The sequence below is a fragment of the Wyeomyia smithii genome, chromosome 1 (genome assembly GCF_029784165.1).
Source record: "Wyeomyia smithii strain HCP4-BCI-WySm-NY-G18 chromosome 1, ASM2978416v1, whole genome shotgun sequence".
Taxonomy (NCBI): domain Eukaryota; kingdom Metazoa; phylum Arthropoda; class Insecta; order Diptera; family Culicidae; genus Wyeomyia; species Wyeomyia smithii.
Window position 1 is genome coordinate 57,207,044 of NC_073694.1, and position 26,697 is coordinate 57,233,740.

At 40.3% G+C, this 26,697-nt stretch overlaps 2 protein-coding genes and 1 long non-coding RNA gene across 3 annotated transcripts in view; 1 reads left to right on the plus strand and 2 right to left on the minus strand.

The window, feature by feature from the left end:
* LOC129722122 (uncharacterized) overlaps positions 1–9,412 on the minus strand; it is a 50,854-nt gene extending 41,442 nt beyond the window's left edge. Inside the window, exon 1 of the long non-coding RNA XR_008727558.1 lies at positions 9,257–9,412. This is a non-coding gene — a long non-coding RNA (uncharacterized LOC129722122). The remainder of the gene's footprint in view (positions 1–9,256) is intronic.
* Positions 7,936–24,088, plus strand: LOC129722083 (sodium-independent sulfate anion transporter). The gene is made up of 5 exons (XM_055675317.1): positions 7,936–9,563; positions 9,638–10,196; positions 22,434–23,156; positions 23,223–23,485; positions 23,556–24,088. The coding sequence occupies exons 2-5, from the start codon at positions 9,917–9,919 to the stop codon at positions 24,039–24,041; spliced, it is 1,752 nt and encodes a 583-aa protein (XP_055531292.1). The 5' UTR covers positions 7,936–9,563; positions 9,638–9,916; the 3' UTR covers positions 24,042–24,088.
* LOC129722113 (probable 4-coumarate--CoA ligase 1) lies at positions 24,080–26,083 on the minus strand. The gene is made up of 2 exons (XM_055675353.1): positions 25,252–26,083; positions 24,080–25,197 (listed from the first exon to the last, which is right to left on the minus strand). Exons 1-2 carry the CDS (start codon positions 25,785–25,787, stop codon positions 24,123–24,125), a joined length of 1,611 nt encoding a protein of 536 aa, XP_055531328.1. The 5' UTR covers positions 25,788–26,083; the 3' UTR covers positions 24,080–24,122.
* Positions 26,084–26,697: the final 614 nt, after the last annotated feature.

The following is a 26,697-nucleotide window of genomic DNA, read 5'->3' on the forward strand; positions in this document are numbered from 1 at the left end:
TAAAAAACATTACAAACTTGCCCCAGAATAGAGCAAACATTATTTTGGAATTTTTTGAAAAACTAATTTTTTTACATATTTCAAATTCGTATTTTTCTGTAAATTACACAATTTGACTGTAAAAAAAAACTATTTTTGATGTAAATACAATCAGAAATGTTCTTAGAAAACAGCGTAATCGTTTGCGAGGTTTTTCAAGAAAACATTTTATTTATTTTATTTGTTACTGCATACGACTTTTTACATGCTTTTTGTTTTGCAACTGATCTTAGGGTACGATGCTGGTCTAACTAGTCAGTCGTCGTAGGTTCGTGTCTCGGTTGGAGAGAGACTGTTATTGTCTGCAGGATCGTAGCGCTAGCCCTGCAATCGCCCCGTGCACTAAACAGCTGGCTGCTAAATCTGTGGCCAATAAACAAAAATACTTTGAATATTCTAAAAGCCAAAATAATTAGGTTGATCGGTGTAATGTTTCCGGCAAAGCTGTAGATGGTAGTTCTATTTAAAAAATTGATTGAGATCTCAAAAAGCTAAGTTGCCAAATGTTACAACGTTGATTATTTGAACACGGAAGAAGTTAAAATTTCTGAAGATTTTTTTCGAAACCAGAACGATTTGTTTGATTGGTGCGGTGTTTTCGGCAAAATTCTTGGCAGTAGTTGAGTATTAAAAATATTCAAAATTAAACATTTCAAAGAGCTGATTTTTGAAAAATATTATATTTTTATAAGCTGCATAATGTAAACTGTACATTGATGATCATGGAGAAATAAAAACTAAAAATTCGTAAGAAAAAATCCTAATAAAAAGGATTTGGGAAAATTTCAAGAAACATTTTTTTCTTGAAGTTTAAAAGAAATTAAAAATAAATTTGTTTTCTTTTCAACGGTTTCTGCAAAACATGTTCGTGCAGTAAAAGACTTTTAATTTGAAAAATAATAATTTAAGATCTTTTGTCTGTTTTTTTTTAAATTTCGAAATCACCTATTTTGAAATGTTAGTCCCCAATATCATTTTTGACGTAGAATACGTCTTACGGCAACATATACAGGGACCCAACTTTAATACAGGGATCCAATTTCAAAACCGAAAACATCGAGAGCGTCACGAAAATTGTCCAATTTCAAACTTTTTAAACTCAGTCAGTTTCCAACCGATTTCTGTCATTTTTGCAGCAACCGATTGGAAAATCATTTGAGCACCCGTTCAAATGCAGCAAATTTTAATCCGATTGTTTAAACTATTGTACTATCGAAAATTGTTGAACATTGTTGAATTACAAATGTCGACTTTTGATTGGTCGCTTGCTGCCTTTCCCTAAAAAGGACGACAGAATGGAGTACTTAGTTAGCCGGGAATGCACTCTTTGGACTATATAAGAGCTTGTTTCTCCTCAAGCTAATCAGTTTACTAGCAGCAGGCAGTAGCAGCAGACATCAACACCGATGGCAGTAGGCGAAGGCAGCGTGGATCAGCAGCGGGCAACAGCGGCGGTGGTAGTGGTTAGCTGCAGTTCCTACCTCTTTCAGTTCGGCTTCCCTTCGATCTGAGTTGGACCCCACCAGCGGTAACTCAATTCAGATGTCGTTGGGTTAATACAACCCGAAATTGAAACAGACTCGCCCCGCCAGGTGGTTTGAGGAGCCACCATCATTCAGCGTATGTATATATAGGGCATGTGCTTTATCTAGATAAACATTTTAAAAGTTCCTATCTGCTTTTATCGTTTTTCCGGAGCGTCTTTTTGTTTTGGTAATGGTTCAGCTTTAGTAAATTTCCCGAGCGTGGTTTCCGTTCAGAAGGCTAGGCTGATCCCTCCACTATCAACTCGTGCGAATAACGTGGCATGAAAAGTGTTTAGTAAGTTGTGGTGATGAATGAAAGTGATCGATCAAAAAGTCGATCAAAGCAGATAGGACCTTTTGAAATGTTTCTCTAGATATAGCGTGTGTGGCTAGCGTGCGTGGTTTACTATGTATAGTGTGTGTCTTGCTAGATAGCGTGTGTGGCTTGCTATATAGCGTGCGTGGCTAGCTGTATAGCGTGTGTGTATGTTTTTAGCGTGTATGCATGTCTGTAGCGCGTGTGTGCATGTTTATAGCGTATGTGGCACGCTATATAGGTGCGTGGTTTGCTATATAGCGTGTGCATGTCTATAGCGTGTGTGGCTTGCTATATAGAGTGTGTGGCTAGTAGTATAGCGATCAAAATTTTTATATATAACTGCAAATAAATTATCTCATGTTGAATTCAATTATCACTGTAAATCATTCAGAACGGAATAAAAAATTTGCCATGTTGAGAAAAATTATTCAGTTGTAAATAAATGGCATTAACCAACACAATTAACCTTTTTTGACTTCAACTAAGCCTCAAAGTTCATCTGAAGAATTTTTGAGCTAGTGAGCCTGAATCACAAAATTTTTCGCTCAAGTCTTACTATTTGCAGCAATCAATTGTAAAATTATCTACGCTATCGTAAAATGCAGAAAATTGTTATTTGAACTGTTATACTATAGATGGGAAATGCACTATTTGCCCTAGTTTATAGCCTCTTCGTAGCCACTGCCTAAATTAAGATATCTTTGTGCAACTTGATACGAAAGACAGCCTCAAAACAATTCAATTTCATTCTTGTTTTGGATACGACAGCAAGTGAAACCGCATAGCTGCACATAGCTTCTGCTGTTGTTCATTGTCGTTACCGGTGTCGGCTATAGAGGTAAACGTCATCTGGAGAAGAGAAACCATTTAATTAATTAACCCCAATTGAGTGTATTCCCAAACTTATTCCAAAGCATACATTGACATAAGACAGGCTGTCGTATTCTACGTTAACTCCGCGGTCGTGTCTTATGAACAACCTCTTCAACTTTTTTTTATTAGCTTGACCATTTTGAGTGCTGAATGCAAACAAGTTGAAGATGTTGGCAGATGTCCAGAGAGATGCAACTTTGATGGACTGGCGAATCAAAATGCTGAAAAAGTTGTGAATTCACTTTCGAAAAGTTTTGAATCTATGTAACGCGTGACAAATGAAATACAGTTAAATCGCAGTGTTTTTCCTGAACGTAAAATAACATTATCTTTAATTTGAGAAAAAAAAACGCAAATCCATCCAAATCCAACTTTTTTTTTTACTTTTAGGTTAAGTAGTTTTTTGTTCACCCTTAACTTCCCATGACTTTTTCCGATGATTTGAACAACGGAAAAAAATTGTACGCAAAGTGTTTTGTTTGTTGTGGTTCCCCTAACGGTGTCATATTTTAAAAAGACGGTATCATATTTTAAGGAGACAGACAGCACAAAATAGCTAACTCGATTATTGATTGCTTAATGGAAGGTTTGCAAATTTGAGAAAATCGCAAAAATTATATTTACCCTGTGGAAAGGCAATAGATGCATTTTATGTAACTAATCAACTGTTTGTGTAGAATGTCCCTAGCAAATTCGGTAAAACTGATGCGCTCTTACTTCCAATTTAAGGTTCAACCGTCGATAGAACATAACCTAATTACCGTTTTTGACAATCGGGAATTTCTTGCAATCATGCGGGTAAAAGTCGGGAAAAATGCGGGAACTCGAAAATGTAAAATGAGTGGCCACCCTGCGGTTTCGGCTGTGCATTGTTTCCTGCAAACCTCAACAACAATCCGCCAGGAAGTAGTAGTGAACAGCAAAGGACTTTTTCCTTTTTGTTAAAATCATAGTTCAAGCCTAATGGTTTAGTTATCAATCAAGAAATGTATCAGAACGAATGCTTGAACAAAATTTTGATTTCACTTCTTCAACAACACCATGCCTATGAAAAGTATGTGTTTTGGCCAGATAAAACATCATCACATTACGTCAATAACACAAACGTTCCTGAACAACCACTTGACTCAATTTGTACCCAAAATACGCATCCCAACAAATCAACCTCAGGTCGTCCAATCGAAGATTTGTTTGGTATTTTAAGTTCTTTTGGTGCAAAAATAACTGGAGATCATCGAATTGCAAACAGTTGATTGGTAAAATCAAGAGATGCATTCGAAAAGTCAACGTGAGGCCGTACAACGTTCTTGTTCCGGCATCATAAGAAAGCGTCGTTCCGCTGGCCGCAGCCCGTAATAACGGTGCCCCCCTTCACGCCTGTATTGAGGGCTAGTTTAAAAACAACAAAACCACACCAGCTCAGGGCACAAAAACCATCGACCTGAGCGATTCATCTATGTCCGGTATTATTGCAGTGCCTCCAAAACCTAAGTCCTGGGTATTGGGCTGGTTTGCATCCACTTGCAACTTGCGATGATTTATCAAACTTTGTTACGAACGGATCAGCTTTCTAACGAAATAAGATAGCATATAGAACAGTATAATAACAACCATTGTTAGAATCAACAGCTTTTGATAGAGAAAAAAAAGTTAGACTTGTTTCAGAACAACTTCATTACAGGATTTGTCTTTATAACTCATTCAGATTCAATTTTGTTATCAAAAGCAAATGGGAAAATACAAAATCGTATCAAAATATGTTATTTGTAACTCCCGCTGATAGAAATTTGTAATTTTTCAGCTATGCTCTTCTGATCGGGGTACATGTTGTCCACGTCGATCTCTGAGGCCTAGTCCAGGTGTACCCTTATCTTGTGACGCCCATAACTCGGAAGATCAACCACCAGGGGGTGCTGGGGGCCTACGTGCCCCCAGGCCAGTTAAGTTATATTTTAATTCTGATTCGCAAAGAAGTAATGACATTTCTATCTCCCATAGCTCACCCCTGCCTCAGGAAAACTCTTCGATTCTGTTCTACTACCAAAATGTTCGTAGTTTAAGGACAAAACTGGAAGAATTTATGCTGAACGTTTCCGACTGTTTGTACGACTGCGTCATCCTGACTGAAACAAATCGTGACGACGGCATCCGCTCATCACAACTATTCGGAAACAACTACAAAGTCTATCGTTCAGATCGAAGCCGTCTCAACAGTGAGAAAGATTCTGGTGGTGGGGTTCTAATTGCAGTGAAGCGAAGTTTTACGTCATCTGTGCTTACGTCATCTGTGCTACATGCTATGCATGACAACCTAGAGCAGATTTGGGTGAAGATCAAGGCATGTGGTTCGGTTATTGTCGTTGGGGCCTTCTACTTTCCCCCAAATCTCAGGAATAAGGTCGATGTCATGGATCGACATATAGCGTGTGTTGAATCAACTCAATTTCTCCACGTGATGATTTGTTGGGTTTTGGTGATTTCAATCTTCCCGGCCTAAAGAGGAAAAGACATCCGTGTTCTAATCACATGTACACCGATGCTCTCCAATTCAGGCAATGCGCACCTGTTGGACGGAATGTCACTTCTAAACATGCATAAAATCAATCACATACTAAACAATCGAAAGCTTTCATTGTATAAATGATGCTGTGGGATATTTCACCGAGATAGTATCGCGTATCGTAGCAGACTGTGTCCCAGCAGTGCAGCCACGACGGACATCAGCTTGGAGTAAAGCAGAACATAAGAGGCTGAAACATCGTTGTTCACGGACTTTTCGAGTGTATCGGAACAGTCGTTGTGAGCTTACCCATTCGAGATTTACTCTGGCCAGTCGTCTATATAGAAAACTTAATAAGAAGTTGTACAAACGCTACCTCAAACGTGTGAAACGAAATATCTGGACAAATCCGAAGGGCTTCTGGAACTACATAAAATCTCTACGGAAGGAAGATGGTCTTCCGGCGACTGTATTTTTGGATGACGAAGAAGGAACAACGAATAATAGCAAATGTTCTTTGTTCAAAAAGCATTTTGGTGGTGTATTCTGCAGCGAAATCACGACTGCTGAAGACATTGCAACTGCTTTGGAGGACGTTCCAGTCAACAGATTCGATGCTTTCGCTCCTGGCCACAGGAACTACTCCTGTGGTTTCGTTGAAAAGTTGCTGCGAATCTCTGGAAGCTCCTCTTGCCTTTCTGTTTAGCTTGTCATTGGCATCCTCCACTTTCCCAAGCATCTGGAAGTCTTTTTACATCATGTTTCCTGTCTTCAAAAAAGGCGACAAACTAAACGTAAAAAACAACAGGGGTATTACCTCTCTGTGTGCATGCTCGAAGGTTTTGGAGCTTTTTCCCAGGCAGATCGGTATCGACTAATTTATTGGAATTCTCGTCACATTGCCTGCGTACATTAGATCAACGCCTGCAAATTTTGTTGGAGAAGCTGAGACGTTCAGGTGCTTTGGATCGATTTATTGCATGGTTTAGCACGTATCTTTGTGAAAGACGGATGGCTGTAAAACTTGAAGCAGCGCAGTCAGAATGGCTTTGTAATTGGTCAGGTGTCCCGCAAGGTAGCACATTAGGACCATTTTTATTCTTCTTGTTCATCAACGACGTCACATTTCTGTTGCCACGTGGATGCCAACTTTTTTATGCCGATGATCTTGAAATTCACCTGGTCATTGAATCGATTGATGACTGCATTACACTGCAGAGCTTGCTAAATATTTTCGCCGTTTGGTGTCGCAGGAACAGACTTACGCTTAGTATTGAAAAATGCAATGTTATCAGCTTCTATTGTATAACATCACCAATATTGCTTCAGTATACGATTGATGGGATAACTCTTGAACGCTCTGATGGTTGTATTAAAGGCTTGGGAGTTTTGTTGGACACAGAATTAACCTTCAATCAGCATTATTCATCCATCATCAATAAGGCCAACAAGCAATTGGGAATGATTTCCAAAATTGGGAAAAGCTTCAACGATACTTGTACACGGCGCTCACTCTACTGTTCATTAGTTCGTCCGATTTTGGAAGCTGCCTGCGTAATATGGGACCCGCATTACGACGTGTGGACTGATCGCATCGAACGTATTCAGAAATTGTTTGTTCGTCGTGCGCTTCGCAATTTACCTTAGAGAGATCCGGATAATCTTCCACCGTACGAGAATCGATGTGCTCTGATAGGTCTGTAAACTCTTGAACAACGACGAAAGTGCTTGAAAGCAACCATTGCTTTCAAAATTTTGACATCAATTTATGACACACCGGCATTGCTAGCTCAGCTGCTGCCCATAATTCAAAAATTGGCTAATATGCCATAGGCATCAATTCGAGAAAAACGCATTTCAAAGTTTTTTGTCGGTACAAAATGTTTTGACTGTCTATGTCAACTTTTTATTGAGTATATCACCCTTCATACAAGCTGGAACCTTGCCGTTGAATTGAATCAGAGAAATCTTCAGGAAAATTCCACCCGCCAAGTATTTTTCACGCAGTATCCGTTTTTTTCAATTATTAACGAAAGGTTAGTTGACAAACCGGTGTGCAATTTGGCTAATATCCATACGATGTGAATTATAGCGTGCTCGTTGGTGATAAAAATGGCTTTAAAATCAATAAAACAATATGGAAGCCCGAGTGAGGACGAAAAGGACGACGAGACAATTGTCTCGTGCAATAATATAAAAATCATATATTGAATCAGTTTTTCTTTAAGTTCATAAACCTTTTTTTGACAGCAGAAGAAAAAAATTCAATTTTTTCAGCTGTCACCCGTTACTTGTGGCTTTTGCGAAGAGTCGACTGCTCAGTGTCCAACCCTCATCAACCCTAGACGATCTTCTGCTGCTGGTCCGGGACTGTCGGATACTGTTAGCCGCCAGCATCCGTCTATTACAGCGGTTTTCAACCCTAGAGTACGCATTCCTCTAGGGATACTCAAAAGCATTCAGGGAGTACGCGAAAGAATAACCAGTAATGGAGGACAAAGCAAGTATTTTTTACAATACTTCATTTGTTTTCCAATAATGCACTTAAAACATAACTGTAGCAATCAAACAAACCATAGTTCAATTTAAAACCTGAGCTAGATTACCACAACCCGATCTACCACTACTCTCTCCCACTCTGCGGGAACATTCCAAGCCAGGGGTACAATCGATTTGGAAAACATCGCCAATGGGTATGCGGACAAAAAAAGGTTGAGAACCGCTGGTCTATGCGGAAGTTACGGTAATTTCGTCCCAACAGGACGCTTAAGCAAAACCTAGTGGCTAAAACACGCCTCGCAAAATTTTTTTTTTATTTGATCCGATTGACAGGCGCGTGCTTAATATTGATGATAATATTTTTAGAGCCAAAATGGTTTGTTTGATTGATATAGTGTCTTTCCCGAAGTTGTAGATAATGATTTTATCCTTCTAAAAAATATACGCCAATTTTTTTTTTAAATTAGTATTTTGGGATGGTTAAGTAGTGGGGCAAATTGAAATACCGAAAACATCGAGAGATTCCATCCAATATGGGTATTTTTTAGAACCGAGATGATATACAAAAGTAGGAAATCGACTCCATATGTAATTTTGAATCCTGAGATGATGACCTGGAAAACAGCATAAAATGGAATCGAAATGATGCCCAGAAATCCGCAATCAACTCCAGACGCCATTTTTACACCCAAGATGGTGACTTCTAGTTCATGGGAAACAACATTAAAGGACCAAACACTACATATGTATTATGGTCTTTCCGAAATTGAGGGTATGACTGCTTTACGTCAGGTTTTCGGAAAATAAACTCAAGATGATGCCCAGAACTTGACTCCAGACGCCGTGTCGAAGTTTAAGAAAGTGACTTCTGGATCCTGGAAAACAGCCCAAAATGACAAGATCTAAATATTTCCGGATTGATAAAATATGCATTGGCCGGAAACCAACTCCAGACGTTATTTCGAATTCCAAGATGGTGACTTGTGGTTTCCGGAAAAGAGTTTAAAATGGATATACACCATCAAATATGCGTATTTCCGGAACCAGAACAAATTTGCTTTATCAAACTCAATTATCTGTCTTAGGTTTTTTGTCACCATCCGAAAAAGTCCATTTTTTTAATGCAAACATATACTACTGTGTCTCATCACCGACCAAAAAAAAAAAAAAAACAAGTATAAATACCTGTATTAACATAAGATTTCTTCAAGAGGATCGAAAATCTAATGAATTGAATGAATCTAATGTTTTGTTCATGTAAACGAGTCAACGCTTAATTTAAGATAAGTAAGATTCACTTAAACACCTACTGGTTAGCTCCTAAATTCAAAAAGCTTTTGCCACATCTTTAAGACATTTTTTTTAAACTAAACGATTGAAAACAAAGTACATCGAGAAGGTCCTATGTTTGATCTAAGAATCACTCCGCATCACTTAACCCAAATATTTTTTTCCCAAATAGCCAACACATGCGAGTAAACATTATACTCATAATCTAACCTTCAAGTTTGTCTCAATGCAATCTTCATGCAGTTCTAAAAAAAGATAACAATGATGCCACCATATCTGCTATCTGTTCAGCCATAGTCGGGTGCTAACTAAGCCGTCGTCAGTTGATATCGGGCGGACGATTCTGAATCACTGAGTACGCACTGACCTCACTGATAAATCTGGAATTGCTCGAAATATTCAGACGAGCATACAGGCAGAAGCTGCATGAAAGGTCTCTCGTATGTTTGATTCAATTAGCGCCAGTCACCGGAACTTTACTCACGAGCGTGGTCGCTGCAAGTGATTAGCCGCGAAGGTACACATAATAGAAGCCATCACTATCTCACTGGGTAAATACGACAGATGACATGATTTTTTCGAAATTTACAGCATCCATCTCGGGTACACGGAAAGAACAAGAATTAGGATTATATGATTTTTTTTGACGACTTCACGGCAAGATATCAGCGATGAATGTATGTCGCTGTCGTATCAGTTTAATTTTCTATGTTTAATTTTTACCGTGCGCATCATTTAAAACAATGTAATCTAACTGAAGGAATACTGACAGGAGATGGATAGATGGATGGCTGAAATTAGTAGCGGGAGCACTTCTGTACTAGTTGTTCGTTTCGGCAACGTTTTCGAAAAGTTTCGACTAGACTCATTATGAGCGACCCGGCGGAAGAATTGAAGGAACTTAGGACCGTTCCAAAGGTTGCTCGGGAACCGTCGTCGTCGTTCGCGTTTTGCAATGGTCCCTGCATTCGCAAACAGTTACGCCGTAGATTGCATATTGTCAACTGGATTACCTCATACGATAAAGAGGATTTGATATCGGATTTTATCGCTGGCATAACGCTGGGTCTGACGATCATACCGCAGAGTATCGCCTACGCAGCGATCGCTGGATTGCCCTCTCAATATGGCCTTTATGCGGCTTTCATGGGTGAGTTGATGTTTTTTTTTTGAGTGAGTGTATAAATTATAATTCATCAAAAGTCATTTTTTCCATTATCAAAATTTGCTCAGGTTCGAAGCTTTCTTTTAGTCCCAGCTGGGTAGGTTAAACAAGTTCTCTTGAAACATGATTTGAAAATGCTGAGTCATTTTCGTACATTAGTGTAGATGTAAATTGGGAAGAAGGAAAGTTTACACGGATTTTATTTTCCCCCACACAACATTAACGAAACATTTAAATTGGTTCGTAGTACGACAAAAACCACCAAAAATGTACGATAAATAAACATTCAATTTACGGGATTCACAGTACTCTATTACCAAAAAATGATTAGCATGCGCGTAACACCATATAGCTATAGGATAAATGGCTCCAATTTTAACCTTCTCAGTCGATCAGAGGACATCTTTCGAAAAGAATCGATCGAAGTTGAATCTTATACCCTAGGCACAAATACACCCAAGCAATTCGAGATCACCACGTGCGAATCATAGTTTGGCACTGTCTCGCGATAATTCCATTCCAAGCAATCTGCCTGATCCATTGTTCACCGCGGGCTAGCAAAAATCCCCAGGTGATACTCGTAGGTGCTCTTGGCGATCAACGCGCAGTTTCGCCCGTAGTTCGGACTGGAGTAATCAAGTCCCGTTAAGCATCATGGTTGTCGAAATTTCCGAGCTCCGGAAGCGATTAACGCAAAGTGTCAAAGTAAAATGCAATCCGGGTGTGGTGCAAACCGAAATTCGCCGAAGAATCAGTATACTCAACTGGATCGGAAGCTACGGTCGGGATGATTTACTGTCGGATTTCATCGCCGGTGTCACGCTGGGACTGACCATTATTCCACAAAGTCTAGCCTACGCTCCACTAGCGGGATTGCCCTCGCACTACGGGTTGTACGCGGCGTATATTGGTAAATATTCACTTGTCCTAACGGCACTGAGTGTGTCAATAAGTTCACTTTAGGAATCTTCGATGAGCTGGTTTCGATTTCAAGTTTTGTTGTTTGGCAGTGATAACAGTAAGAGCAAAGAAGTGTGATTTATGGCTCAAGGTTTCAGTTGAGTGATTCACAACTGTACTTATGTGCAACAAGCAAAAAAAAATTAGCAGCATATGGAAACAAGTTGACATTTTGTGAATAATTGAATAAATTCCTTGGAAGCGAGGTGTTATTTTGGAAGTGTGAAAGTGTATTTGGGTTTCCAGCTCAAATACAATAAAATTTTCATAGAAAACCATTGAAGCGTCACATAATTTATTAACAATGTAATTAATGTTGTTCAAAAAAGTGAAACTTTTTCTATTTCTTCATATTAGGCCGTTACAAATTCTATTTTCATTTTATGTCACCAGCCCCTTCAAAAATGTAGAAAATTGGAAGGGGAGAAAAAAAAAGTTCAATCCGTTTTGATAATATTATTAGTTTTTCGGCAGCGTATAAATCCAGTGACAGTGAGTGTGTCGTCAAAAGGCAAGCCATATAATCAATAATAAAAATAAATTGTTACTTTTCAACATTCATTTGAAGACAAGTTCGTAACTTGCATACAAAATTTTATTAAAGATATTTTTTTTTCTTCTCGGTGTTATTTATTCTTCACCACCCGCTTGACTAATTTTTATAGCTTTGGACATAAAAAGTATTTAAAATTTGTATCAGCCTTAAGTTCAAAACAAATTCTCTATCCATCCAACCATTTCCACTGGCAGTGCTGGTCATACCACAGAATTTTTCATTTGTGTAAGCCGTCAACTACCTTGAGAAATGAAAAAAAGTTCTTCTCCAGGACCAGTAGTCACTCTGTGGGCAGCTTTTTATTTTTCGTCAACTACTTCAATGCGACATGGATCCAAACAAGAGCAAGTTTTGTTAATATAATAAATTCTCTCGAGAAGGACAGTGAGAATAACGTCTCGGAGCAATTCAAAGTACTGCGAGACCACAAAGAGATCAGCGACTCGTCTTCTATATTGTCGTTTGAAGTTGAGGAAATACTCATCTCCTGAAATGTTATTCATAAACGGTGTCCGGGTTCTGTACTACCCCCTAATATCCTTTTTACCTAAACCATAACCCCACTTTTCCATTGTCTTTTGGATATTGGATGCCATTTTAAACTTCCTTTCAAAAGGAATAGCTGTTGTGCTTCCTCTATATAGTTACTTTATTACCCACTAAACTCGTTGACTCGCCGGAACAATGTTGGTTTTGGTATACCGTCATAAGATGCCGACTCCGCTAGTGGCATTATTTCTCCAGTACGGCATTCACCGCTTTGTCAATCGCTTCATTGGAATATGTAGAAATCGAATATGTAGAATTCATAATGTTCCGAAATCGTAATTTCGGAACATTATGAATTCTAGAGTACAATGCACAATTCCGATGAGCAATTCTCGCTGAAACCAGGCCACTAGGTGCACAAGGAATTTGATATAAATGCACATATTAGCTAGGAATAGAGAAAAAATGATTATGCCATTTTTGTTTGGCTGAATTTGTTGACCCCTCGGTCACCAGAGGGTGAAATAGTTACTTGAAAAGTGGAAATTTTAACAATTCTTGATATCTTTTTTTGAGCCATATCTCTGAAATCCGATATGGAACCTACTACAAGTAGCACTTTTATGTAAAGTGGAATGATAGGGCTTTCCTTTGAATTAATCAGAATTTTGGCTGCCATCTTGAATTTGGCCGCCATCCTGGAATATATCAGAAAAATGCTATTATGGCCGTGTTTGCAACTACCAATTCCCAATCTGAGACCAGCATTGGGAAGCTGAGAAAAAATGCTATAAAATGAAAAAAAAAAAATTAGGTGAACATCAGTGTTAACCTACCAATTGAACCAATTTTTCGAACGAAGTTTTAAAATAATCAATGCATTTCGCGCAATCGCAAATATGTGCATTTATGTAAAATTCGAAAGACCTTGTACACCTAGTGGCCTGGTTTCAGCGAAAATTGCTGCGATGTAGAAACCATCAATTCGAATCTTCGTTTCAACTTGCTTCTTTTTGCGTTTTCATCTACCCCGAGAAGTGAAACAATAAGGGACAAGCTGAAATACTCCAAAGTGGCTGTTTTCAGATTCACTAAACTAAATCAACACACAATACTCAACTGACGTATAGTTTTGCATTAACAATCGATGAAATAGTAGGAGGTTGTATCCAAGACACGCACACTATTAACAATATTAAATAAAAACTTAGTGAAAAAGTCAAGAAAATTTTAGTCCTTTTTAGTCAGTTCCGGAATGATGCATCTGGATTTTATATCAAATAAGAGCTCTTTAGGTGGCATCCATAAATTACGTAAAGCTTATAGGGGGGAGAGGGGGTATTCTTGAGCTTTACAATTTGTTACACAGGGGAGAGGGAGAGGCGAATTCAGCGTTACCTAAAGAAAAATCCCTGGAGAGACTCCAGAAACGAGCCTTTTTATCAAGGCAATCCTTCTGCAGCGTTACGTAATGTTTATGGAGGGTAGGTGTTGGCGTTACGCTTCGTTACATATGGGGAGGTGGGGGCCCAAAAGTCGGGTTATTGCGTTACGTAGTTTATGTAAGTCGTTGTTTTATGAAATGCTAACTTCGGGTTCTGGACCTTTTCCTGCAGAAAAAAAAACACCCCGAAAATCGCCAAGTGTTTTCCAAGAAAAATTTTTTTTTGTCATGTAAATCTATTTGTCACTTTTGTCATCTTGCCCTTAAGTTTTAAATACTAACTTAAGGGCAAGATGATAAAAGTGACAAATAGAACAGATTGATGATCTAAATTTTAAGTAAATCTATCAAGCGAGTTATTGCAGTTTTGGTGATTTTGACGGCATTTTTCGAAAAAAAAATTCTTCAAGGAACATTTTACCCCAAATGACTTATCTTCTAATAAGTAGGTAGTTCTTTTAAGGTAGAATGATTATCCAAATTTTCAACAAAATCTATTAAGTCTAGCAGGAAATATAGTGTTTTTAGTGATTTTGACAGTATTTCGAAAAAAAAACCTAGGCTCGTTTTACCCCATTTGGCACACTTGGCTTATACATGACATTAAAGCTCTAGAGTTGCTCTACAAAACGCTATACTCCGATATTTTTTCTAGCGATGTTGAAAAGAGTCCGTTTTACCCCACTGAATCTCAATGAAAAAATTTGAAATTTTGCAAGACTTCCTACCTTGAATAGACAAACAAACGCTGAAAATCACAGCTCAATCGGAGAAAATCAAAACAACGTCCCTCAGAGAAGTGGTTGCGATTCTCGCAAACTCGCTCTCAACATTAAGTGTGAATATGAGGAGCTTCGTAGTCGCTTTGACAAGCGAAACGTTCGGACAATGCCACAAAAGATCACAATTATTGGTCGCAGTGGTCTATTGTACGAGAATAAGTCAACACTTCAAAGCAAGCCTTCGTCACGGTGTTATCAATCCTCCTACTTCTCACATGCTAAGCGAGCGCTCTACCATCTGAGGTACACCCACGACGACAAAGAGTTTTATTACTGCTAAATTAAATTTGCTGCTACCGGCAAGTGATTTTATAAGCCGAAAGCAAATTCGGAAAGCCAGCAACTCGCTGCTGCTATTGCCACACCCCCTACGCTACTGCTAATATAGGACCGTGCGTTTGTCCTATCATTTACCAAAAAAATATAAATAGTTTGACCAGAAGCTTTTATAGCCTAAACAGTGTTTTTCCGAATGAATACCAGTTTTTCGACCTTTTGAGAGAAAGCCAGAAAGAAATCAGAGGACGTAATTTTCGTTTCAATAAAGCTTGACAATAATACAATAGTTCGCACAATCAAACAACAATGTTCGGCATTTGGGTGGATACGTGTATAATTTTTCAATCGATTGCCTCAAGAATCACCTTTCCTAGTCGTTTTGAAAGACCGGAGCATGCCCTCCATAAACGTCCAAAAATTTTTTTACTGGGCAAAGTTCTGGCGAGTTAAACGAATCTGCCTCCTTCGGCACAACATCGTTGGCTTCGTACCACTTCATCAGCGGCTTCGCGTAATGGCATAAAGCCAGATCTGGCCAAAGTAGTAAGACCGGAAGACGGGCAGCCGGCGCTTTTGGAGGCATTCTTCTTTATATATTTGGCCGTTGATGATACCGGTCATTATATACGGCTTTTTGAATTTTCAATACTCACAAATCGCCTGCCACCCCAAGTATTTCTTGCCAAATTATCGACATTCTTCTTCCAGAACAAACAGATTGGACTTGCAGACGAGCAACTCCGAGATTTTATATACGGCTGCACAAACCACTCGCGGCACAACTTCCCGGCGCGGAATTTGACCTTCTTGGCCACATCCCGAATCGAAGAGCCCGCTGCTAGGTCTGATTATACTTTCTTACCAATAAGACTAAAGCCGTGTTGGCTCGTGCTGTTTCGAGAAGTTGTTGCCATGTTGATCAGTTTTGGGCAGTGTAGTCGTCCGGCATCCTTACGACGTGACCGGCCCACCGCAACCTATTGACTTTCGTCAGGTGTGAAATAGGATTCTCTCCAAGTAGCACTCGTGGTTCGTGCGCCGTCGTCATTCTCCTTCGTCCGCAGCACCTTTCGTTCAAAAACTCCAAGGTTGTTGAGGTCCTCCGCGAGAAGCGTTGTTTTAACGATTCCGTAGAAGACTACCGGTCTTATCTGGGTTTTGTACAGCGTCTTCCAAAGTAAACAGTAGGCACGATTTCCAGCCTGGATGCGTCTCTGGATCTATTTGCTGGTGTTTTTGTCGGCTCATCGCCGTCTAGAGAGACGTGAGTCAAGAGTCTGATGTTGTTCTCCTTGGAGCCTCTCGCTCGCATGTATTTCGTTTTAGACGCATTTATTCGCAGTCCGATTCGTCAGGCTTGGCTTTCAGTAGGGTGTAAGTTTCCTCCGCCGGCACAAAGTTACGTGATATGACGTAAAAGTCATCCGCGAAACCCAGAAGCTGAACAGACCTCGTGAAAATCGTGCCCCTCGTGTCGATGCCCGCCCTTCGCATCACACCCTCAAGGGCGATGTTAAACAGCAAACAGGAAAAATCATCATGTTGTCTTAACTCTCAGCGCGATTCAAAGGGACTCGAGAGAATCACCGAAACACACACGTAGCACATCACTTGCGCCATGGTGGCCTTCAGTCAGTCGAGTCTTTTTTTCTGGAAATCCGTTGTCGCGCATGATCTGCCATAGCTGTTCACGATTGACTGTATCATATGTCGCCGTGAAGTTGATGAAGATGTGATGTGTGGGCACGTTGTACTCCCATTAAGCCCGTTGGTACTGACCCCCGAACCAGAAGGAGATAGACGACGGATCAGGATCTGCGAGAGTATTTTGTAGGCGGCATTGATAAGCGAGATACTGCGGTAGTTGCGGCACTCCAGCTTGTCGCCCTTGTTGATAAGGTAGACGACTCCCATTTACTCGTCTGGCAGTTTTCCTCCTCCCAAATCCTGGAAATGACCCATTGCAGCGCACTACCCAGTGCCTCTCTCTCGTGTTTAAAGAGCTTACTCAGCAGTCCATCTTTGCCTGCGGCTTTGTTGTTCTTCAACTTCCCGATCTCACAAAGAACTTCATGAACAGCGAGGGCTGGTACTCGGTCATCTGCTGCTGGTGCTCCTAGGTCAGTTCTTGCTCCGCTTCTGTTTGCTGTACACTGGGGTCGCTTTTCACGCGGGTTGTTTTCATGCGTTTTTTCAAACGGGATATTTTTACGATAACGCGGATTATTTTTACTCGATTAGGAGGATTATTTGTACGCGCTATCAAATAAGTTTAGTATAAGTATATCTATCCTAATCTTTTAAATGCGGTACAACCAACCGCGTAAAAAACGATCCCAGTATATCACCATTCAGGGGTCCATCGAAGTACTCATTCCACCTGTCGACTACCTCGCTGGCATCCGTGAGAAGGTTTCCATCCGCGTCGTTGTACATGTCGGCTTGCGGCACATAGTCTCTGCGAGACTGGTTTACCTTCTCATAGAACTTCCGCGTATCACTGGCACGATACAGCTGCTCCAGTTCCTCAAGTTCACGATCCTCTTGCTGGCGCTTCTTTCTTCTGAGAATCGTAGTCAAACTGTTAAATGATTAAAAAAAAAATTTTTCATACAGTCTCATTGTTGACTGAAAATAATTGAATTTACGAGAACAGACATGTAACACAGCGTGCTTTAATAGTCTGAGTTTTGACAGGCGAAAGGGACGTTAAGTGATCTTTTTTGTTAAGGGAATAGAATTACGGGGTCCAACGGTGTGAACTTTTGTAATATGTCCCTATTTACTACAGGTACGTACTCCCTTGCAAGTACAACGGTCATTATTATAGTGGAGTGATCAGATACCTGCATCGACACACTCTTAGTCAGGTTAGATATGGTTAAGAAAGAAACCTTAGTCTACGTTTAAATAATGTACCACAGCTGCACAGCAGCCATTTGCAAATTTCAACCATTTCAATCGTATAAAAAAGGTTACAATTTAGCTGAAAAATATCATGGCTAATGAAAATTGCTCAGTTTTGTAAGAATAGACGTATTTTCGTGAAAGCGACCCATAATTGTACCTAACCCATAATTGGAGGTGCTGTAGAGAATTTTATGTTTGAAATGGGAATATGGTTCGAATGTTCGGAATATTTCCATCTTGGCTTTTCCCTTCCCACAGAAAGAATAATGCCTTATTACGACTCATTAGTATTTTTTTCTGCAACAGTGAACATATTCTTTATTCTTCATCTTTTATTTGTTAAAAATTCTTCTGACAAAAATAGTCTTAATGAATGCGGACTTGTCAATGTAGTTAAAAACTACGACGAACTCTGACTGCGAATTTGAATGATGGTTTGCCGAAATCAAAAGATCTTACTACTACTTTGGATACTTTGGAAAATGATCGGATGCAGCAAGCTAACGGATCGTTGAATCCGAAATTAGTTCGGTGAAAGCTAGGTTGTAACAATCCAGTAGAGCGAAAAAGACGCTGTGAGGCTTGGAAATTCAATTTAGAAAGGATTTCTGGTTTCGGAGTTTAAAACTTTTGCTACGAACACAGCTTGTGTTCTCTGCGTCATTGCAATGTGTCAATCTCAAGCAGACGACAACAGTCAGGATATGGAGGTAGGTTAATCGGGTCACGCCAATATTTCTAAACGCAATCCGCACGAATCTTTTCTGCACTCGCTCAAGTCGCAAATTCCAGACTAGTTGTTGGGGGCACCAAACCAAGCTGGCATTTTCGAGGAGTGGCCGAACGACAGCACAATACAACACCTTCAAGCAATGGGGAACCAGAAAGTCACGAGCTATTTTCGATACGAAACCAAGTTGTCTCGTCGCTCTAGCGATTATGTTGGTACGATGTAGATTGAATGTGAGTTTATTATCCAATAAAACTCCAAGGTCACTAATGCGGTCAACTTTTTTTAGGTCTTGATTATAGATTTGATAGTTGAATACAATTGGATTCATTTTGCGGTTAAAAGTCATCACTTGACACTTACTAATGCTAATCGTCAACCGATTTTTGCGACACCAGTAAACAAACTTTTCCAAAAGTCCTTGAAGCCGCCGACAATCGTCGATAGAGCGAATAATCAGATACAGTTTAAGATCGTCTGCGTATACTAGTTTACAGCCAACATCCAGCAGTAAGGAAACGTCATTGAAGAACAGCGTAAACAGCAATGGTCCAAGCAGCTACCTTGTGGAACGCCGGAGGTGTTTGAAAACTGAGACTAACAGCAGGATTCAATATGCGCCTCATCTGCTATATCTCACGACACCTGAGTGGAGTTAGGATGAATCCAAGAATGCCTGCGAAAGCCGTGACCGGATAGCTGCTTACCGACCCTACTGAGCAGTTGCAACGCTGGTTCGAGCACTTGGAACAACTACTTCAAGTTTCGACAGCCGCCAACATTTCGGCAGAATCCGCCAAAGCTGCAACGTATAACTCTCGTCCGAGGCCTCTTCACTGCAGGAGATCGAATCAGCTTTCCGATGTATGAAATCCAACAAAGCTCCTGGGATCAGCACAGCAATTCATTGGACCTGAGCCATTTCTGATCACCTCTAAATCCGCTGACAAGCGCGAACTTAAATCATGGGAAACGCTAGAAATAGCTAACCGCTGGAACAATACACAGGGTTGCAGACAAGCTAAACAGTTTATCTCTCCAAGCCCTGCTATAACTAAGAGGCTTCTCGGTTTCAAGCGTGGTGAGCTATGTCTCTACACGGGAGTCATTACCGGACACCAGTCCGGTAATGACTCCCGTGTGACTTTTAGTCATTTTCCCCAGCAAAATTCTTCGAAAATTACAGCCAATCATTTTCAATTTCCACTTCCAATAATCGCAGCACTCTTTCAGATACACTAGTTTTCCGTCCTAGTAACGTGCTGTTATACTAAGAAGAAATAGATCGCGCGCATCGTTCACGGTTACGAAATAAAATTTGACGACAAATCTAACCAAATGATCTTCACTTTGAAGCGAAAAAGAAAAACAAACAGTCCACTCAACCAAAATGAACCTCACCGAAACACTTTTTCACTGACACTGACCGATGCCTTGACAATCTTCGTTGACTGATAAACTGATTTTGTTGTCTTGCTTCCATCGCATGAAATATAATGAGGTGTTTTGACAGTTCACTTCCATGCAAAAAGCGGGAAGAAAGAACTCTGACAGGATTGTGAAAAATAACGTTTATGGATGCTTTTTTTCACTTTCACTCAAGAGTGTCAACAAATATCAACCCTGCCGGATACTGCCCTGCTCTTTATCGCCTGATTATAATTTATAATTGCCGCTTTTGCAACCTTGCAGTTGGAACGTCCGCTCATCTGCTTTGTCATTGTGAAGCCCTTACATTTGCATGGTACTACTTCTTTGAACGTTACCTTGTAACTCCAGGTGTAATGCTACTGCGTATTGTTTTCAAAGTCCTGTGCAAAGTTATCCTAGATCATTGTCCGCATTATCCTGGATTAGGGCAATGAATTTTAAGACTTGTTATTCATTAACTATGGAAAAGCTAAGGATGCTAAAGACGCATAAGTTAGTAACAAATTCTTACGGTGATTTGAAGATCAAGCTGGACTCACCATAGGCTGCGCACTACAATGTTTCGGAGGCTGTGCTCTTTTGACGTAGAACTACATCTTTAAGGAAAATTCTAGGGATGTAAAATGAAAATCTGAAATCGAAACGTTCAATTTAAAAAATACTCCTCACTTGGTTAGTTCTCAACCAAGCGGTGAGCATTTCCTATCAAATATCAATATATAACACGAAACAGCTTTGCGTAACTGAGAATGTGACATCTCCTACTATCTCTTTCCATCCGACACAAAGAATTTGATTGTCTTCCTTCCGAACTGCAACTCGGTAGAATGTGTTATTCTGTTACATGGCCGAGAGCTCCATCGGTTCAGCTTCACTGTTTGCCAACACGAAATGAAAATCGAATTTCATACGGGATAAAATCACTTTGCATCTTACGAAACTGGGGAAATGACATAAAATGAAAAAAGGCGGAGCCACTTACCATTATCTTATCCCCCAACAGTGTGCGTGGCGAAATAAAAATATCTGCGTCTTGCAAAACTGGGGAAATGACATAACATGAAAAAAGCCGGAGTCACTTATAACATAAACGCGCTTTTTTGCATCAAATTCATGAAGTATATAACACTTAATGTGACAAAATTACAAACTATAAGTTTATTTGCTGATAAAAATCTGTAAACTTTGCCTACGAATTGTTAAGCTCAAACGGAAAAGACTCGGTAGAACGAAAAAAAAAAAATTAAAAAAATGCGCAATGTACCGTGCTGGATCGAAACCCGTACACCTAAGCACATGACAATCTTCGACGGTCAATATAAAATCAAGAAACCACATATGGCTTTAAACAGACATGTTTACTTATAGGTCTACTTATATTTTATCACTATTTCCAAGCAAAATGTTTTAAATCACTCTGAAACTCGGAAAAATCATGTTTGAATAGAACATGTTTTGAATCGAAATCCGTACGCAGTTTTTTGTCTGAATCGAAATCCGTACACTTTTGAATCGAAACCCGCACGCACGCGATATAGACTGGATCAAAGTCCATACAGCAATGAATCGAAATCTTCATAGATATAGAAGTACAAAAATGAATTGTATTTTTCAATTCATCTTAAAATTTACGAATAAATATATTGTGAGAGTCAATTGGCTCCTGAAGTTTTACACAAATTTCTAATTTTTTTATATCAGCTGAAATAGTGTAATTTTCTGTGCAAAACACGATTTAAAAAAATTTTTTTTAGTCACCGGAACGCCGGAACCTCTCGAAGCTTCCCGGTATGACTTTCCATCGCGCACCTCAGTCACAGCTCTTTCTTACTTGTTTGCCGTATATTTAGGCTTGTTTTCTTCCATAATATTCTGAAAACAAGAGTAAAAGTTCAACAATACATGCATGATACACACGCTGTACGGATTTCGCTTTAGGCGATTAACAAGGATCAAAATCCGCACGGCACAGTTTTTGCTGAATAAATGCAATTTACATTATTCACCAAACAAAATACAGCTTGAAAATGTCAAAGACTTACCTTTCCAATCGATTTCAAAAAGATTCACGAAGTAAAACACTTATATTCCACTTGAAAAACGTTTTTACCTGAATAAAATTTCCTTAGTAAATTCTCTAACGATGCGACGAAATGACAACTGAAACCGATACACGATAGATTTTTTATTTTTATTATTTTTATATCATGGCCTACTGACGCATAGTTTAATTTAACAGAAGGCCAACAGTTCAACGGACATGTACATGTAACTATCATATGAATTTTCATTTTTATATTGCTTAAAACTGACGAAAAATATCAAGGTGTACGGATTTCGATACTGTACGGGTTTCGATCCAGCACGGTAACTGCTTAACTGGACTAAATCCGTTTAACATTAACATCCACGTTTGACGCCGAGAAAGCCATGTGAAAATAAGACGAATTTCACATGATTATTTTTTGACTTTTCACTTGCTATCAGAAGGTTGCAAATAAAACATTATGTAGCATAGTAAATTATAGCTACTCATCCAGAAGTGACCAGATTAGAAATTGATCAAATAAGAATTATTTATTGTTTAATGAAACAATTTTTTCAATAACGTATTTTGACTACTGTTCTTGTCCTTATCTAGGCTCTCTGCTGTACGTCATCTTCGGCACCGTCAAGGAAGTTTCGATTGGACCAACCAGTTTGATGGCTCTACTCACCATCCAATATACGGCGGACAAACCGATTGAGTACGCCGTAATGTTAGCCTTCTTGGCCGGTATAATCGAGCTACTGATGGGCGTATTTAAACTTGGCTTCCTGGTGAGCTTCATACCGATACCGGTTTCATCGGCCTTCACCTCCGCCACCTCGTTCATAATCATAGGAACACAGCTGAAGCACCTGCTGGGCATTTCGACCGCCGGCAATGGATTCTTTCAGACCTTGTTCAACTTATCCAGTCGACTGACCGAGTTTAGGGCGGGAGATCTTCTGTTGGGCGCGTTTGCCATATTGTTTCTTCTATCGCTTCGCCAGCTGACCCGAATTCCAATCAAGGACGAGACTACTGGGGGAAAGTTTCTGAAGAAACTCCTGTGGTACATTAGTCTGTCGAGGAATGCGCTGATTGTGATCATAACGTCGGCGGTCGCGTACAACTGGAGCAGCTCAGGCGAGGAGGTCCCCTTCAAGCTATCCGGACACGTCAAGCCAGGAATTCCCGGTTTCGAATTTCCAATACACAACGTCGAAGCTGGCAACACGACGATCACGTACTTCGAAGTGGTTAAGGACTTCGGAAGCGGTTTGATTGTTATTCCACTGGTGGCAGTACTGGCGAATGTGTCCATCGCGAAAGCGTTCAGTAAGTGATTTTATTGACGAGTTTTCCGTTCAATATCTATTTGTTTTTTTTTTTTCGGTTCAACAGCGGCAGGAAAAATCGTTGACGCTTCACAGGAAATGATCGCGCTGGGGTTGTGCAACATCGTTGGATCCTGCTTCAGCTCGATGCCGACTTGTGGAGCCTTCACCCGGTCGGCCGTCAGCCACTCGAGTGGAGTTCGAACTCCACTGGCCGGGATGTATTCGGCCGTGCTAACGTTGTTGGCGTTGAGTCTTCTAACACCGTACTTCTACTTCATACCCAAGACTACCCTGGCTTCAGTGTTGATCTGTTCAGTGATGTTCATGGTTGTGTTACAATTTTGTTTTTATTGGTTTTTGGACTCTGATCTAACTGGAATGTTTTTTGTTATTTTAGATCGATTTCAAAATTGTGGATAAACTACGGAAGTCGTCCGTCATCGATACGTTATCGTGGTTTGGTTGCTTTAGTGTTAGCTTGTTTGCTGGCGTTGAAATTGGCCTGCTGTTTGGAATCTTGATCAGCGTAATGGGACTTCTCAGGGTTTGGGTGCGTCCCGATATTCAGCAGCATCCAGTAGAACAGCAAGGATTCCGCTATGTAAAACTAAGCCCAGAGACGGGACTATTTTTCCCGGCTGTCGATTTTCTGAGAACCAGCGTAATCAAGGTGGCTACCGAGCGGCAGCTTCCGGTGGTAATCGACTGCACCTCAGTGATTGGATTGGATCATACCTCGGCAAAGGGGCTTAAGGAATTGACCAAGGAACTAGCGCAGGTACAGCAGAAGTTGATACTGCTTAACCTCAAACCTCAGCTTCGAAAACTGCTCAAGGAAAAGAAAACAGACGGTTTGTTTACCTACTGGGAAACGACGGAATGACTACTGCTAACAACAACTGTCAGTTACAAAATACAGAATGAAATCTTTCTTTTTCATTTTTTTATTGAATGCTCTAATACCTCAAAGTTTACTTCTCGCCTGTAACTTATCTCTCAGCTTTCTTCGTAGAATTTTACCATTCTCTGTGGTAGGTAAAGCCGAAACAAAAAATACACCACCCCGTAACCTTTTGTAGTCCGCAACCTGAGCGTCGACTATCCGCAGAACTTTTTCCTCATTCAAATCGCTGAGCGGATTTTTCACAATAACCGCAGCTGCCAGCTCATAAGTACCGTGCTCAGCAGGAAATCCAACAACGGCCACTTGCTCAACTCCTTCGATTCGAGCAATAATTGCTTCCAAATCGGCAGGACTAATCTGATGGCCTTGGTATTTCAGTAGATCCTTTTTCCGATCCAGCATGTAAAGAAATCCATCCTCATCGAACGAAGCAATATCTCCAGTTCGAAGCCAACCGCCTTCACAAAGAGCTTCTGCGGTAGCGGTCGGATTATTATAATACCCAAGCAGGGGTTCACTGAATCTCAACAACAGCTCACCGTGCTCTCCAATACCTAGAGCCGTACCATCTTCGTCCACTATTTTGGCACTAATATTGGGCGCTACTTGCCCTGCGGAATTCGCTTTACGTCCAAATAAGTCTACAGTTGAGGCACCTATTTCCGAGACTCCGTACGTAATATACGATCGTCCATTTGGAAGCAAAGCATCAATAGCGTCTCGAACTTCTTCTGTAACAAAACTTCCCCCAAAGCTCCAACTCTCCAAATTGGACCAATCTATGGTGTTAACTCTCCTATGACGCAGCAACATTTGAGCGTAGGCAGGTTGGGTAAACACATTACTGATAGGATATTGTTGCATTAAATCAAAAAATAAATCTTCGCTGAACGGTTTGCGTGTTATCAAGCGAGGCTCCCCAATGGTTATAGAAAACAGTAAGCAGTAAAGTCCAGTGCCCCAAAACAACGGGCTAAAGCAGAATATGAGACCGCAGTTCCTAAACATCGTCAATCCTCCGCAGAGCGTAATAAGATGAGCGTGTGACACGCACACTCCCTTAGCGAGTCCAGTAGTCCCGGAAGAGCACAAAACGACGGCCAACGTTTTGCGAGAGTCTCCTAAATATGGCGGACTAAAAAAAAGTTTTACACTAAACTGTTCAAATTGTTTTAGTAACATCACTTACAAAAACATCTGCTCATAGCCAGTCTCCCGCAGCAAATCTTCCGCCTTTCTCACATCCGGTGACTCGCATTCCAAAGCATAAAGTTCAGCTCCCGGTAATCCTGTCTGTCTGATCGCTTTGCGTACAGTTTCCAGATTATCGGCATCGCAGAACACCAACTTGGGTTGCGTAATTTTCATCATGTGGATCAAATCATCCAAACCATAGTTCGGCGCCAGAAAGTTAACCGGCATTCCGAGTATCAGCACGGCCAGCACCAGGGGCGTCAGATTTTCACTATTTGTACAAACCATCGCAACCATATCGCCCTTCCGGTAGCCTGCAGCTTCCATGTTCTGCACGGCGCGTACCGCCCTCCGTTGCATTTCCGCGCAGGTCATCTGTAGGCCCGTGTCAGCATCAATTTGGATCACCTTGGTGGGAGTGCGCTTCAGCAAAGCCATCAGGACCTGACCCAAACTGGCCTCTGGATTTAGCAGCGGCGGCTGCTCGAAACCGGACCATACTTTTGTTTCTGGATCGAATGTCGGGAACATCAAACTGTGTCAGTGGTACAATCCAAACTACGAACAACGATGATGGGTAGCAGCTTCTATATTTTCATGCAGTCATCTTATCGGTCGGATTCACGCACTACTACAATCAAGCAGATAAATAGCGAGCGCTGAACAGCCGAGAATCAGCCTAATCTAAGTGGTGATGTTGTTGGATTGTGTGTAAGATAGAAACAATCTTTCTCGATTAGATGTCATCGTGCATCATAGTAATGTAGAGTTTCTAAAGCAACTGTTACTGCGGACTAAAGACATGGTCCATTTTTTAGAACGTTGCCCAAAAGTTTCGATTTCGAAAAACACATTGTTTCTATCATTGCCTCGCGAGAACTTCACTTTTCCTAGCAGTGCAGCTGGTTCATAACCAGTCTCGCACGCAAATCGTTTTGTACTATATGAATAAGGCGGGTTTCTTTCAAGCAGTTCTTTGAAATTAAAATTAATAACTAGATCAATAATTAAATATACAGTACGCGATAATAAAGTGTCTCCTGCTTTCCCTTACTGAGTAAAGCCTATAATTGGTGCTTGACACGTTTTTACCTTTTGCCCAGACAATCTATCTTACGCAAATATGTTGTCCTACAGTCTGCACCATTATATTTTACAGTATGCATAAAGATTCGAAAGCTTTTTTTTTTTCAATAAGAAAACTTTGTTATCAATTTATCATTCTATCAACACCAACATAATGGCATTCTATTAGGTCAACTTCTGCGAGTGAGAATGAGGCGCAGCTCAAGAGCTGTTTAATGATTACTGTGTTGCTTTTGACGTTGGACTAACGTCTATATCGAAGTTAGGCACCTTAATTTGAAAATCTAGTAATTCAACCGGGGAAAACCAGGGAAAAGTGGTCAGGTTTTGAGCGCTTATACATCAGTCATTTCTT